The sequence below is a fragment of the Hibiscus syriacus genome, unplaced genomic scaffold, assembly GCF_006381635.1.
Source record: "Hibiscus syriacus cultivar Baekdansim isolate YM2019G1 unplaced genomic scaffold, ASM638163v2 tig00110213_pilon, whole genome shotgun sequence".
NCBI classification, from domain to species: domain Eukaryota; kingdom Viridiplantae; phylum Streptophyta; class Magnoliopsida; order Malvales; family Malvaceae; genus Hibiscus; species Hibiscus syriacus.
In genome coordinates this window covers 337,914-354,758 of record NW_024062630.1, presented here as the reverse complement: position 1 = coordinate 354,758, position 16,845 = coordinate 337,914, and the positions used below count along the sequence as shown (strand labels likewise).

Sequence of the window (16,845 nt, the reverse complement as noted above, 5' to 3'; positions counted from 1 at the left end):
TTATAATAAGTCATGTCATTTGGTGAATATAATTGTTTTTTTTCTTCAAGTTTCATCCATTCAATTATACATATTGTTGAGAGATCACGTGTGTAATGTGTAAAGTGTACATGTAGTTAGGGTGCTCTCGGCTGTATGCAAGCAAAAGCCTTAGGCTGTTGAGTTTGTTAAGCAATTAGGTGTGCAGTTAGCAGACGTTTTAACCGGTTTGTAGCTATAAAGCTGGATACTCAGCTGAGTAAAAGAAAACATCTACAATTTCTGATTCATTTCTTAAGTTTCTAATATGGTATCTTTTGACAAACGTTATGGGCTTCTTCTCTGTTGTGCACTCTGAAGACGATTGCTAGGTGTTGCTTTTTGTCCGATTCACCATGTTTACAAACAATAAAGTAAACGTTGTGCTAGACGAGACTAACTTCCTACTCTGGAAGCAGCAGATCCTTCTCACGGTTCGTAGCCATCGGCTCGAACGACTTCTAAATGGCACGATGACATTACCGCATGAGTTTGTTGTTGATGATAATGGAGTATCTGTTCCCAATGAAGCATTTGAAGACTTCATGGCACAAGACAGTGCTCTCGCCTCGTGGCTCTTGTCCACGATCAGTGCTCCGCTACTACCACAGTTTGTAGGTGCGGAGTCTGCAACAGTTGTGTGGCGTACTGTGGTGCAGTTCTTTGCCAACCGCTCGACAACAACAGTCATGAATTTACACTACAAGCTTCAGTCGCTGAGGAAAGGTGATGACTCCATGCGTGTATATCTCACTCATATTAAGGAGGTTTGTGATCCTCTTGATTCGTGTGGCATCCATGTATCGCAGGTTGAGCATGTTGTGAGTATCTTGAAAGGATTGCCGAGAGAGTACCAATCCTTTATGGCAGTGATTACTACGAGTCCAAATTCATTTTCCTTGGACCGGATTTGTTCCATGCTCCTTGATGCTGAGACTCAATTGGCCGGATTTGATTCTCATACCGAGAATTTTCCAATGAGTGCCAATATTGTGCAAGGTCAACTTAATGGCACTGCCACTGCTTCGGATAATGCTCATGACTACAAACCACAACAGTCTGCTTCGATGTGTGGAAGACGATCTGGTGGCAGAGGTCGAGCTTGCCTACAGTGTCAATTGTGTGGCAAGAATGGTCACTCGGTTGACAGATGCTGGTACCGCTTTGCTCGTGATTTTACAGGTGTCTTAGCCAATAATACTCAGCTAAGATCTAAGGGTGAATCCAGCAGTGTTAACTATGTGAGTCTCAATAATGTTGGTTGTGCATGTTATGCCAAACAATATGGTACTACCTCGGTGCAAGCTGGTGGTGTCACTCAAGCTAATTTTTTTGCACCCCATCGTACTCAGTGGGTGGTTGATTTGGGTGCAACGCATTATGTGACCCCGGATGCATCAAACATAGCTCACACCACTGATCTTGATGGTCCAGGTAACCTATTAGTTGGGAATGGGGTTCTTCTTAGTATAAATACGGTTGGTAAATCTTTATTGCATTCAGCGTCGTCATCACGAGCTTTGTTACTTACAGAACTATTACATGTGCCTCAAATTACTAAACATCTTCTTTTGGTGTCGAATCTTGCTAAGGATAATCACGTGTTCCTCGAGTTTCATGCTGATGGATGTTGCATCCGTGATGAGGTGTCGGGCAAGGTCATACTACAAGGAAGTCAACAATGTGGCCTTTATACTTTTGCGTTGGACTATAATATCTCAAGTTGTTGTAATAAGCCAAAGGTTTTTTCAGTGAATACCTCGTGTAATGTTTTTGATTTGTGGCATAGAAGGTTAGGACACCCAACCTTTCCTGTTTTAAAGTCAGTTTGTAAGACACTTGCTGTTGATGTTTCGAATAATACAAATCACACATGTGTTGCTTGCTGTTTGGGTAAAAGTCACAAGTTACCCTTCAATGATTCTAATACGATATATGATACTCCGTTTCAACTTGTGTTCTCTGATCTTTGGGGACCCTCGCCTGAGCTCTCTGCTGGAAATTGGTATTACATCTCATTTGTTGATGCTTGTACGAGGTACACATGGGTGTATTTTTTGAAGAATAAGTCACAAGCAATTATAGCCTTTCGGATGTTCCAGAGTATGGTTAAAACGCAATTCGCTTTACCTATAAAAGCTATGCAAAGTGACTGGGGGGAGAGTTCAGGAACTGGTCGAATGATTTAACACGAGAAGGTGTTTTACATAGGGTCACTTGTCCTCATACATCTGAACAAAATGGGGTCGTAGAGCGTAAGCATCGTCACTTAATAGAATTGACACTTGTGCTATTAGCTCAAGCTTCCCTTCCAGTTCATTTTTGGTCATATGCGGTAGCTACGACAGCTCATCTAGTGAATAGGTTACCAACCAAAGTGCTCGATGGTGCTTCACCGTTCGAGAAGCTATTTGATAAGAAACCAGACTACAAGGTGTTGCGTGTGTTTGGTTACAGGTGCTTTCCACACCTACGAGTGTTTCAACCACATAAATTAATGCCTCGATCTAGCGTGTGCACATTCTTGGGTTATAGCACTCAGCATCGAGGATTCCAGTGCCTTGACTCCAATAGTCGAATATTTATTAGTAGGCATGTTAAATTTGATGAATTTGTCTTCCCTTTTGCAGAAACAAAGACTACTACATGCCATTGTGCTCAGCCTTCATCGAGATTGGCAGCGCTTGAGATTGTTACAAAGTATCGTCAGACGTTTCCTCAAGTTGTAGGGACACAACATACCTCCACTAGTGCAACTTCACATGCAGGTGCTGTGCTAAGTGAAGACAGGAATAATTCCTCAAGTCCTAGTTAGAGTAGTAATGATGAGCATGCTGCTACTGGTCCTTCCTCGAGTGCTAGTTCGAGTAGTAATGATGAGCATGCTGCTGTTGGTCCCTCCTTGAGTGCTGGTTCAAGTAGTAATGGTGAGAACGGTGCAGATGCACAACCAGTTGATGAAGTCTCAGTTGTGTCTGCAGATAGAGGTTCAGTTGATATTGTACCTGCTGTCAATAATCATCACATGCTTACACGTAGTAAGCATGGCATATTCAAACCAAAGGTGTTTGTTAGTGAAGGTGATGTAGCAGTTCCTACGGATGTTCATCAGGCTATGAAGTCCAACGACTGGGCAGCTGCTGTGCAGAATGAATTAGCAGCTTTATAACAAAATGGTACGTGGTTATTTGTGCCACTGGCTGCTGGACGGACGGCTGTGGGGTGCAAGTGGTTGTTCAAATTAAAGCAAAATCCGGATGGCACCATCAATCGATACAAGGCTCGCCTTGTTGCAAAAGGTTTCTCGCAAGTGCTAGGGCAAGATTTTAAAGAAACCTTCAGCCCAGTTGTCAAATTTCCAACGCTGAATGTTGCGTTGTCCCTTGCTGTCTCAAACAAGTGGCCCCTAAGGCATGTAGATGTCAATAACGATTTCTTAAACGGTGATTTAAGGGAGGACGTCTTCATGCAACAGCCACCTGGCTTTGAACAGACTGCTGCAGATGGCACTAAACTTGTGTGCAAACTTCATAAGGCTCTTTATGGACTACATCAAGCACCGAGAAACTGTCATTCTAAACTAAAGGATAGTCTCTTGCAAATAGGGTTTCGACCATCAAAAGCTGATGTCTTGTTGTTCATAGCTCAAGGCCGAGAATTGTCAACGTATGTGCTCGTCTATGTAGATGATATTCTAGTGACCGGACAGTCGATTGATGAAGTGGAACGAGTGGTGCGGATGCTTCATGATAATTTTTCCTTAAAAGACCTTGGAGACTTAAAGTACTTTCTAGGTATTGAAGTTCAAATATGTGGTGATTCCTTGGTGCTCAATCAAAAGAAATTTATTTTAGAATTACTGGAGAGAACAAACATGTTAAAGGCAACACCGACTGCCACTCCTATGGTGCTCAACAATAAACTCTGCAGTGATGAAGGAGAGCTGTTAGAAAATGCTCGAGAATTTCGAAGCATAGTTGGGTCGTTATTGTATGTCTGCCATACAAGGTCAGATGTTACCTACAACGTGAGCAAGGTGGCTCAATTCATGCATTCACCACGAGAATGCCATATGCTGGCTGCAAAACGCATCTTACGTTATCTCGTTGGGACTGTGGAGCTTGGGTTGGTGTTTTCACCTTCGAAGGAAGCGATGCATGTAAAGGCCTTCGCTGATACCGACTGGGGTGGTTGTCTTGATGATCGACGCTCCATGACAGGTTATTGTGTTTTTGTTGGCGGCAATATGGTGTCATGAACTGCTAAGAAGCAGAAAGTAGTTTCGAGATCAACCATGGAAGCATAATATCAAAGTCTAGCTGATGCAGCTACAGAGGTTGCTTGGGTGGATGCACTCCTTACTGATCTAGGAGTAAAGCGTTATGAATGTCCTACCATCTGGTGTGACAACACCAGTGCAATTGCATTAAGTGCCAACCCGATTCATCATGCACAATCAAAGCATATAGATTTGGATGTTCACTTTGTAAGGGAGAAGATTGTTGCAAATCAGCTATGTGTTAGCTATGTTCCTGCTGCATATCAAACTGCTGATGGTCTAACAAAGCCGTTGACAAAGACATCATTCAACACATTCCGAGCAAGGTTAAACGTGGTTTAACTGAGAGAAGAAGAAGAGGAAAAGTAGGGAGAATGTTGAGAGATCACGTGTGTAATGTGTAAAGTGTGCATGTAGTTAGGGTGCTATCGGTTGTATGCAAGCAAAAGCCTTAGGCTGTTGAGTTTGTTAAGCAATTAGGTGTGCAGTTAGCAGACGGTTTTAACCGGTTTGTAGCTATAAAGCTGGATACTCGACTGAGTAAAAGAAAACATCTACAATTTCTGATTCATTTCTTAAGTTTCTAATACATATTCACTTTTCAACAAATTTATTCATCAAAAGGTCTTAACTCTTCGTCGAAAGATCTTAACCTTTCAATCATTTCTCTCGACTATATATAGGCTAGTTGAGGCACATTCTAAGATACAACTCACAACTCTGAATAAGAAATCACTTAGAAATTTCTTTCCAATTTGTTATTTACGGTGATAGAGAAAGATAATATTGTGTTCGACTAATCATTAAGATTATGCTTATTGTTGTGATCATTTGTTCTTGTATCCTGGGAGATTGACGCCCAATGCTACTCACAACACCGAGAAAATGACGAATCTTTCTTAAGAAAATGTTTCATACAAGTCTCAACAAATATTATTCTTAATCAATTTCATTCCTTTATTTTAGTTTTGTAATTATTTTATTTATTTGATTATATAATAATATTTATTTATTATTATTTTATTTTTCGGATTAATATTTTATCAAACATACATTTCATGTTAATATCAGAATACTTATATCCGTATTTTTATCATATTACTTTAATTAATTTTCTTTTATGTCACCATCACTCATATGGATTATCCTCTTGCATAGATAGAAGCAAAAGTAAGTGGACAAAGAAAATCTTGCATGCCTTTTCATTTCCTTTTTTTTCCCCTTCACTGGCTGTATTGTGTTCCCCTTTTGTCGCTTTCATCATATTTATCATTCAAGTATGTCCAAAACAAGAAGTTGACCATCATTTTCCTGCTCTACCATTTTATATGCTTATAGCCTTTTGTTTGTTAACCAAACCAAGTATAGAATGATAATGTTTTTGTGATAATTCGGTCTAACCATTGTGTTTCTTAAGGGTTTTATTATAAAATAACTGCTACTTTTTTGTTTGTTTTAAAGTGTTTAATTTTTAGAGACTGTGTTAATACCTCATTGAATGAAATAAAATATTGTGTATAGCAGCTCTCGACTAAACCAAAAGACAAGACGTAGAGAAAATATCGTGGTAATATCTCATTCAATGTCAATAATTCATCATTAAATATTTACACTCGTGACACTCTTGATATTTTTAATATTTAAATTTAAAAATTTAAAAAATAATAATAATTTTTTATCATCAAAATCGTTTAATTGTGTATTATAAATATTAGATGACAAGTAAAGAACTAAACTGTAAAAATCATTAAGATACTTAAAATCTTTTTATTTTTCTTCTTAAGATAACTCTCACAACTTCAATGTATACAAACTTTTTGTTGTCATAAAAAATATAAAATGACAAACAATATATTTAATTGCGTCGTAAATGAACTGATCGAATGGTGCAGGTAGGTGAATTAGTTATACATATTGGATGGATAAAACTCGATTTATAATTAAACTTTTTTTAATTAATGTTCATATATTTTGTAATTCAATTGATATACATTGATAGGTAATATTTATATTTTATATTAAATATATTTATAAAAATGGAGTGTGATTAATTACGGCTACCAAACATTAAAGTGAATGGGGTCTCATATTAATTAACGTGACCAGTAATATGTGTGGTTCAGACGATTGCACCCGTAACTTATTGATAAGACTTCAATTTTCAGTTTCATATCTGCTATTTTTTAGCACAATCCAATTTAATTTTGCTCATCTCCGTATGGCACGTATCATTTGTTTTTTATTTAATACAAATATACAAATCGCATGACATCAATACATTTGTAAATTAATTTTAGTATAATTCAACCGTCATAATTATCTATTATTTTCTTACAAATTAAATTATCTCATTAATTAGAGGATTGATTATTATCTTTAGATATTTTAAGTTTGAACATCAAAGATTGTAAGAGTGTTTAAATTTTTATTATCAAATGATAGAAAATATTTAAAACATATACTATCTTATAATCATTTTAGACTAATAAAAAAATATATATCATTTTCACACACAGAAAATTAATTAAAATAACATAATTTATATATGTAAAAATAAAGTACTATAAAATTATAAACATACACAAAATTTATATATTTTAATTAATATGTAAAATATTAAAAGTAAAAGACCTATATGGTTATTTTTTTTATAATTATGTTGTGATATAAAAGTGTCTCACGTTATTAAATATTATTATAATAATAAATATCATTTATTTTTTAATTTGCTTACAAATTCCTTCTATTAAAGTAGTTAAGGGTTTGAGGCTTACAAATAGAAAACTAATATAATTTTGTAGATTCCGCACCGTATTCGTTTAATTTGTGTGGGGATGGATATAACTTTAGTGTGTAGTAGGCGGGTGTGGATTTAGAAAGTGGTACCTGTCGCGGGTAGTGGGCGACATCTGCACACCCACTAAATACCTATCAAATTTTGGACTATTATAAATTTAGGTATAATTTTAGGGTTTTTTGTTTATATGTGTCAGAAAAAAAATATTATGTGTTTATCATTTATGTTTCTATGCTTTAATTATATATTTTATTATGGTGTTTTATGTACTTTAAGATTTACGTTAACACTTAACTCATATAATCATTGGTTAATTTTATTATGTTTCTTAATGGATGTGTTTGTTTTATGTTTGTTGTTTATGTATAACTTAAGGTTGCTGTCAGGTGGGTTTAGCCGGGTACGTCTCCAGTTAGGTAGTGGGTGTGGAGATGAATTTGAGAATGTACCCATCATGGATAGTGGGTGAGTGGTAGATTTGAAAATATTTAGTGAGTATGGAAATAAGGGAGGATGTATCCGTACCCGACCCGCCCCGCCCGTTTGCCATCCTTACTTACAAATTCGCTTGGTACCATATAAAAATATTTTATTAATTAAATACTTTTAATTTTACAATAACAAAATATATAATATAACATCACAATGTTATTTATAGGTTGGAAATTGGAATAATTAATAATTAAGATCTAAATGAATTAAACAAAAGCAAAATGACAGAGTCAATGACGATGATGAAGAGAAAAATAAAAAATAGGTCTCTCGATGTATATTTCATTACCTGTACTAGTTGAATAGTTGTTAAGATGATGACACGAAATTTGAGGTGTTTTATACAAAATATATCTGTCTCTGTCTAGATTAGATAATTAATTATACTTGGGTAGATTTTTTTGATTCTACTAAATTTATTGATATTGTAAAAACGATTAAACTTATATTGCCAAATACATGTAAATCGTTATTAAACTAATAATATATATATTTTACGGATTAAGTCAATTAATTTAATTATAAATTTAATAATTGATGGATAAAATCAACATAAATAACATTATAATCAATTTGAATCGACTTATACTCTCCCTTGTCCTAAGTGTTTTCAGTCCGCATGGCCTTTTTTTTGAATTATCTACAAATAATTTGTTTTGTTCTACTTCTGTACATTTTTATTTTTATCTAGTTTTGATATTATTAGAAAAGGTGTAAAAAGAAGAAGAAAAAAACCAAAATCTAACTAGCATGAAAGTCTCCTTTCCAAGTTTGTATGGAGGGAGTTATAGAAAACCTCACTCTCAAGATCAGCGCGTAACCCACGCGCTTCACTGACCAAGTCCCAAATCCCAAATCCCAAGTCCCAAGTGATGTAGTATAAAATTTTACATGTGGGATTCCCAATGCTTCCCCCTTTTTTTCTCTCACTGTCCTCGGCTCTCTTTATCTGGAAGAATGATACGTATTTGACTAAGTCTAGTGGAGAAAACCAATGGAAGTAATTGAAAGTCAAGCACCTGCTTCAAATTTCGGTTCAAAATCTTCGGTTTATGACATTTCCTCCACAGACCTTCAAAGCACTGGGTTACGTGTTGTATCAGAACCCTCCGTTTTATCTCCATGGATAGTCCGAACGGAGAAACCGAATCGGTTTCCCGTCGGGGAATATTGGTGGTTGCCCGGAAATGCAGCTGGAACCGTGTCTGACGGCCGAGATTCTCCTGGTTCGAACCATACGCGTGACGGTGGTTATTGTCATTCCAATGCCGCCGTTAGGGTCCAGAAGGTGTATAGGAGTTACCGCACACGGCGTAGGTTAGCAGACTCCGCTGTTGTCGCTGAAGAACTCTGGTACTATTTCCATAAAATCTTTGTCTCTGTCTTTTTTTTATTAATATTATTTAAAATATTGTATTTCTCGATTATTGTTATTATTATTCAGGTGGCTAGCTTTGGATTATGCAAGGCTTAATCACAGCACAATTTCCTTTTTTAATTATTTGAAACCAGAAACTGCTGCTTCAAGGTGGAATCGCGTTGGCTTAAATGCTTCTAAGGTACTTTTTTACATAAAAAAAATTACCTTATTTCCATCTGCAGTCTTTTTTTTTGGTTATTTTCATCAATTATTGCGTTTTTCAAAAATATTTTCGGGAATTTTGGCAGGTTGGAAAAGGGTTGTCCATTGACGCCAAAGCACAAAAATTGGCTTTTCAACATTGGATTGAAGCTGTAATTTTCTCTTCTCAATCTTTTTGAGTAAATTATGGTTTTAGTCCCTCTACAATTCTCAAATTTGAGGTTTCATATTTAGTTCCTTTAACTTAACATATTTTTATAAATACAATTAGCTAGTCTAAATAATTAACACTTTTGAAATTTTCAATTAAAATGTTGGCCTGAGTTTTTCTTGAAAACATCCCTTGCAACGTGAAAAGAATTCATCTTAGATATTTGGATTAACTAGCGATAACCTGGTGTCAAATTAATATATAGAGATTAAACTCCAAACTTAAGCATAATAGAGGGACTAATTCCATGATTTGACCTAATCTTTCACTAAATGTTATAAAAAGTTATCATTGGAAATATTATGTAAACAAAATAGTTTGGACAATGTCATTGATGGAATCCATTTTTTGATTGCAGATTGATCCACGACACCGTTATGGCCATAACTTACACATTTACTACGATGAGTGGTGTAAAGATGATGCAGGTCAACCATTTTTCTACTGGTAAACCTCAAACTTATAGTACAAAGACTACAATAATCTCCAAGTTGAGTATGAAAACCATAATCTGACTCTTTATCTTCTTTCCGCAGGTTAATAGGGGATGGCAAGAGGTCGATCTTGACAAATGTCCAAGATCGAAGCTCCAACAACAATGCATCAAGTATCTCGGACCTGTACGTATGCCGCTCTTATGTTTGATTTAATCTAGATTTTATGTTTTCCAAATGAGATGAGTGAATTCTTAATACTTTGCTATTGTTGTAAACAGCAAGAAAGGGAGCATGAGTACATTGTTGTTGAAGGAAAGATTATTCATAAACAAACTAGAAATGTACTTGATACATTCAAAGGATTAAAAGAGGCTAAATGGATATTTGTTATGGGCACCTTGAAGAAATTGTACGCTGGCGAGGTAATTCGTCCGACTCAAATGACAACTGTTCTGTTGTTTACCTAGTGGATGCATGAAAACCTGAAAAATGTTTTCTTGACCTTTTTGTACCTTGCAGAAGAAGAAAGGAATGTTTCATCATTCTAGCTTCTTAGCTGGTGGAGCAACGCTAGCAGCTGGTAGATTGGTAGTGGAGCAGGGGATACTAAAGGTATACGTTTGTTATGATTTAGGATTCAGTATTTCTACACAGATTTGTTACCTGCTGCCAATATTGATGATTGCAATTTAATGCTGGATGTCTGATACAATGTTTGAGACATGATTCGTTCAGTTTTCAGCTCATAATGATTTAGGATTTGGTAGTGTACTTGAATTTTGTTACCTGCTGCCGATACTGATAGTTGCATTTAAATGGCTAGATATCTTATACAATGTATTGAGAGTTTGAGACCTGATTTCATTCGTTTTTCAGTTCATAATGATTTATGATTTGGTTGCGTACTCCGATTTTGTTGTTGTTGCCACTATTGGTGGTTGCATTTGAATGGCTGATATCTGATACAATGTTATGATGCATTGAAACCTGATTTCTTTCGACTTTCAGTCCATCTCTGCTTATAGCGGACATTACCGGCCAACGGATGATAGGTCTTGACAGTTTTCTTTCATTTCTGATGAAGAATGGAGTGAACTTCAGCAAAGTTGAGGTAGCCTTTCATTCTATCCATTTTCTCATTAGCATTTGTCCAATTTGTAGAGTTGCAGGACTTGGATTATGCTATTTCCTTCTCCAGTTCTGTAATAATTTGATGACTTACATTTATCTTGTTCTCAGATTCGCCGGGCGACTGAGGATTCTGATAACTATGATGATGGCAAACCCAGCGGTAGTGTTACTGCTTCCGAATTTTCAGCAAGCTCAGGGCCTACTGAACCCAAAATTGACATCGAAGAGAATAATTTATCATTAGAGTCATCTGAAACTAACCAACCAGAGACCACAAATACTTACAAAAGGACTCTATCTGGTGGTCTTCAGAGCCCAGAACTGAGGTGCCTAAAAATGCCATATGCAAAGGATCAACTCAAAGAAGGCATTGAAATCGTACCAGTTGGGACATCAGCTGTCACTCAAGTGGTCAACCGGTGCTGGGCCTAGGATCGGGTGCGTTGCTGATTACCCTGTGGAACTGAGACAACAAGCTCTAGAGTTCGTCAACTTGTCCCCTAGAACACCAAACACCCCTTTGCCATTCCCGACTCCAAGAACACCACGTACTCCGACAACTCCATTGGCATACCGGCGTCCTGGTAATCTTGGAACGATTCAAGCTCGGCCAACACCGGACTAGTCAAATGGTTGAAGGGATTTCTGGCATTTTAGTGTAATAATACACCACAATCTTGTCATGTAGTGAATGTAAATATTTAATCTGCTTTAATGTCACTTCAGCCTCTTTGAAATGGCTTCTACTATTAATGAAGAAACAATGTCGACCTATTCAAGATAAATGGTAAGTGTTCGATCTATTTAATAATTCGGTTGAATTTCGAGTTCTTAGTCCGGTCATTATTTGGAAGAACTTCGATTATTAATATTTTCTTACAACTTTTATCCAATCTCAAGCCCAAGATGACATCAATAGAAAAGAACATATAACTATTGTCATCACCCATTTTATAAGGGTGGCGTGTGGTCTTAAATACTTATTACATAATATGTATATGATACAATGGACTTTAGTATACAGTTTTGTTTTTCAAAAATAATAAGTGTTGGTATATAGTAATGTGCATATTAAATGATAGTATATAGTATATTATATAAGTGAGCCCATATTTTAGTTTTAAATATTAGCCCATTTATAAATCAAGCCCATTTATTTTTCTTTAATAAATAATAAAAATAACCCAAAAAGAGAAAAAAGACCATTTTATTAAATATATTAGCCCATTACATTTTTTTCAAGGCCCATATTTTTACCCATATACATATTATTAAATAAAAATATAAAAAGAAAAAAGAAAAGCCCTAGTTTCTAAACAAATGCCGAAGGTTGGCTTCCTTGGGAGGGAAAAAGTTTTGACTTGAATTTTGAAAGAGAACATGCAATAAATAGTGGAGCAACTGTTTTGAGAAGAAATTAATAGTGTCACGTCATCAATATGTGGCTAACAAACACAAACACATCGGGATCGTTGGATCCAAGAGTTGAGGAAAAACATTCCAGAAGCATCCTGACCGTTACGCTTCCGCCGTCGGCGCGTCGCCGATCATGGCCGGAGAGTGTTCCTCACGTGCTCCGTTCATCTCCTCTGGTTGTCGATCCGACGCCTTTTTCATGCAAAAAATCAGATTTTTGCAGTATAACCGAAATTTGTTGTAACCACATTTGAGCGGGAATCACAATGTGCAAATAATCAACTAAAGGGAGATTTAGATCAGTATAAATAAGTGCATAATATTTAGAGATCAGGACCATCATCAAAGCTACTACTCGAAAAAAAATCAGAAAATACAAAAAGGAGTATTTTTTTACCGATCCGTGGTTGCCGGAGTTTGTTAACGCCATAGGGACTGCTGTTCTCCGTCGCACACATCATCGGTTTTGGAAGCTTGAACCGAATGTGAGTTTTTTTGTGGATAGTAACCTTTGAGGGTTGTTTATTAGAGGAAAGGAGGAAACTTTGAGTTTTTTTGGAGTAGGAAAGGGTTTTGTTTTTGAGGATTGTGTGTTGTTGTTGTAAATATTTGGAGTATAATTAAGGAAAATAGATTTTTAGGTTTTTTTTTTCCTGATTAATATGTACTTTTTGAGGAAGAACATTCAAAGAAAAATAGAAAAAGAGGCTTTTAATCTAAAGAAAGAGTTTGGTTCATGTAGTGTTTTAGATAGAAAGAGAGGGAGTGAGGCGGCTGAAAAATTTCTTGGGGGAGGGGGATTTTTGGTTAGAAGTGTACAAACCCGGGTACTTGGGTTTTTGGATAATCGCAACATCTGGGTCGGGTTTTTTTTTGCCTTGTCTTGATTTGGATGTTGTGGGTATCCGATAATCGGGTATCTAGTATCTGATATTTTTCTTCAAATTATTAATTTTAAAAAATATATATATAAATTTAAATGTTTGAAACTTCAAATTATATACTCCAACATCCTAACATAAAATTTAAAAGTTCGAAATACAAAATCTAATAATTCATAATCTATTATATATATATATATATATATATATATATATATATAAACTAATCGGGTACTAAGGTAACCGGATACCCGGAAAACTTCAATTTTATGACTCAGGCCTGACCTGGGAAATGTCGGGTCGGGTACCCGACCATTTAATTTTTTTATATAAAATTACTCGATTTTTTAGGTCTGAGTTTGCTGGTGGCGGGTCGGGTAGTTTTGTACACCTCTAGTTTTAGTGTTTATTGGGCTTTTTTTTAGCAAATTGGGGTGCAGGTCACTTCATAGTAACGTGTTTATACCTCCTAGTTTTGTTTCTTTTATTTTAGTCACTAAATCACTGTAATTCATTCCTTAAATTCCGAAGTGAGTTCAATTTAGACCTTGATTTTGCTTCAATTGTTTCTTTATTTGTTTAAATGTGTTTTATTATTAAATATGAGTAAATTTTCAATTCTCTGAATATGGTCACGTGTATAACTGTAGAATAAAACCTTTAAGTTTTCTAAATCTTGTAATTTAGTCACCAATATTAAAATCAAGCCTTAGACTTTAAGTTCTTTAGTTTTAGCTTTAGTCATTAGTTAGAGCTATAGTTTAAGTTCTTTAAGTAGAAATTAATTAAGTTTAGAATTATCGTTTTAAGATTAGTCTCTTTAATAATATTAATTAGAAATAAATAGATAAATTTATAATTTGATTAAAATATAATATCAATTTATTTTTAAATATTGAAATGAATTGTCTTAAAATAATTAGACATTTATTTTTTAATATTTTCAAATAAATAAGTATTCTATCAGTGGCCAATTTAAAAATTAAATAGGCTCATTAGTTAAAACAAAAGGGTAGATGTGTGTTCCTATCTTTAAATTGCTAATGACATGTTGTTTGATTATAAAGTCAAAGGTCGAGCCTTCGTTTTTTAAATCAATGAATATCCTTATTCTTTTAAATAATAATTTGACTAGTTTGTCACCTTTAATTTTTTTAGGGTTCTATAATTTTTAAGGATGATAATATTTTATTATTTCGATTAAAATATAAGAAATAATCACCTTAATTTCGATTAGGGGTTAGTTTCTTCTTTAATTGGAAATAAATAAGTGTTGTACATCTCTATAAAATTCTCTAATTAGGTTAAATATTCTTATTTTAGGGAATAAAATGATCATCAATTGAATAAATATTCGAATTTCTTAATTTTCAATATAGGGACAAATTTGTAATTGAATGTACTAATTTTTTGGCGTTGTGGGATACTAATCATTCCCTAAATGTAATTGACTCCCAAACCCATAATCTCTAGATCATATACCAAATCGCGTCTTTTTAAAAAAAATTAAAGGGCGTATCCCATTTTTAACCTACCTAATCTCAAAGGTCGATGGCGACTCAAAATGTTTCAAATATTTTTTAAATTCCCATTTCTAATTCCAATTTCTAAACTTATTCTGAACACGCTTCAAAAAAAAAAGTCATCATGACAACTATAAAGGAGTTGACAGACACAAAGAACACAAAGGGAAGTTTTGGTGGTAAATTTTAGTTCCGTTAAAGTTGCTTGAGGCTGTTTTGAAAAGCAGGAAAGAATATACAGCTCGCCAGACTTCCTGCGTAGGGTGAAGTGTATCCCAAAAGAAGTTTTATTTAGGATTTGAGCAAAACGTGTACTTGTTTACCCCATTTTCGTCCACACTTGCATAGTGAAAATGCAGCACTCACTCCCACGCAACATGGCTGTAATGGGTTCTCAAATTGTGGTCCTCCTGCAAATGAAACAAATAACATCTTCAGAAGTCAAAGGTGTATGTATGTATATATGTGAGTGTTATGACCTTTATGTGCTTGTGTTTGATTGAGAACGGTCCAAAAGGCATCATGAATGTCAAGAATGAAGAAAGAAGTGGAGTTGGTCTGGTTGTTGAGATTGGTGACCGCTTGAAACAGCTGCCGGTTGTGGAGATTAACAAGGGCGTTTTGAGCTTGGTTGCACCGTTGAAAGGAGGACAGGGCGGTGTTCTCCGGAAGACACCCCAATGGTGGCAGGGAACCCACAGTTATTTTCCCCACTCCCAAGCCATGTATGCGTCTCATATTCACAGTCAGTTGGCTCACGACGCTTGAAATAAAGGCCGGAAAACCCTGTCACCAATAAAATATAACCAAAAGAAAATCAACAAAAGCCTAATTTTCTTTATACAGCATTTTATAATACCATCTATTATATTATTAATCATAGAAGATTGAGACTCATTTGACAAAGTATAATTGTATAATTTGAAATTACATGTTTTAATTACCTCTGTAGAGCCGTTCATGGCAGTGTAATTGAAGTAGTCATTGCCTGAAGCACTGACAAATGCTAAAGAAGTTTTCAAGTTCCTCTTGGTGTAAACGGAGTCATTGATCAACTGTTGCAGAAAATCGATCTGAGTCGTCATGTTTGGATGCGGAGCCAACGTATCGAAAACCCCAGTCCCTCCATGAGCAAAGTTCAATCCGTATTTCACCCGACCCACCAGTTGTTTCCTCCATCTGTATGGTAGTGGTGTCTTCATTCCCAAGTAACCCGCTGATTGTCAAGTGATTTAACACAAATTTATAAGTGACTTTTTGATCAAGTTCAATTGACTGGAATGATACTTTGGTTACCAAATCATCACCGTTATTGATCACAAAGTAAAAGAGAAGGTGAGAGAGATATAGTTTACCAATGAAATCAGTAGAGACTCGGCCGTCAGGTTTCCCAGGAAAGGTAATTCCGTAAGGGAATTTCCATGAACTTGCCAAAGCTATCCTGGTGTTTCCCGTATCAGCATACGAATCCCCAAACACGAATAAATTCTTTTCTCCATTTCCCGAACCTTCAACACCTTGCTGCTCACCTTCATTTCATTCCAATTCACGTTATAGAAAAGAGCAAAAAAAATATTGAAATCATCAACTCTTGCAGTGAAAAAGGATATCAGAAACAAATATAACGACAGGGTTTGATTTTTCTATTAGTTTAAGAGAAAACAGAAATGAAGAAGAAAAATGCCAAGTTTTGAGCTGCTACTTTAGACTGGCTTAAAGCTTCCAATTGCTTTACTGTTACTTGAAAGCGCATATTTGCGATTTGGAGGAAGCATACGCATTATATAGAGAGATAAAGTGGGACGTAAAGGCTCTTTCATTGCACGTTTGGTCCTCAATTCTTTAAAAATTCGGTCACCTTATTAATTAAAATTAAGTCTAAAATCGGAATAAAAACAGCTTAATTTATCATGATCTGATTAAATATGAAAAGAGATTTAAATCGCCATCAAGAAAGAAATGAGAATTCAATTCTCCATGCCAAAATCTTTTGGTACCTAATATCCATATGCTCAAATAGCAGGACCGTACATACTCTCTTGGGAAAAGTATTCTCTTTTCTTCCAAGAGTATTTTTG

General features: G+C 35.4%; 1 protein-coding gene, 1 long non-coding RNA gene and 1 pseudogene across 2 annotated transcripts; 1 reads left to right on the top strand and 2 right to left on the bottom strand.

Annotated features, from left to right (window-relative positions):
* The first annotated feature begins 8,546 nt into the window (after positions 1-8,546).
* On the top strand, positions 8,547-11,719 carry LOC120113759 (annotated as a pseudogene).
* Positions 11,720-11,789: 70 nt separating this feature from the next.
* LOC120113771 lies at positions 11,790-14,931 on the bottom strand. The gene is made up of 2 exons (XR_005515338.1): positions 14,897-14,931; positions 11,790-11,880 (listed from the first exon to the last, which is right to left on the bottom strand). It is a non-coding gene; the product is annotated as an uncharacterized LOC120113771 (long non-coding RNA).
* Positions 14,932-15,027: 96 nt separating this feature from the next.
* On the bottom strand, positions 15,028-16,587 carry LOC120113652 (GDSL esterase/lipase At5g03610-like). Its single transcript, XM_039134732.1, has 5 exons — positions 16,509-16,587; positions 16,123-16,296; positions 15,712-15,983; positions 15,247-15,553; positions 15,028-15,174 (listed from the first exon to the last, which is right to left on the bottom strand). The coding sequence occupies exons 1-5, from the start codon at positions 16,585-16,587 to the stop codon at positions 15,059-15,061; spliced, it is 948 nt and encodes a 315-aa protein (XP_038990663.1). The 3' UTR covers positions 15,028-15,058.
* Positions 16,588-16,845: the final 258 nt, after the last annotated feature.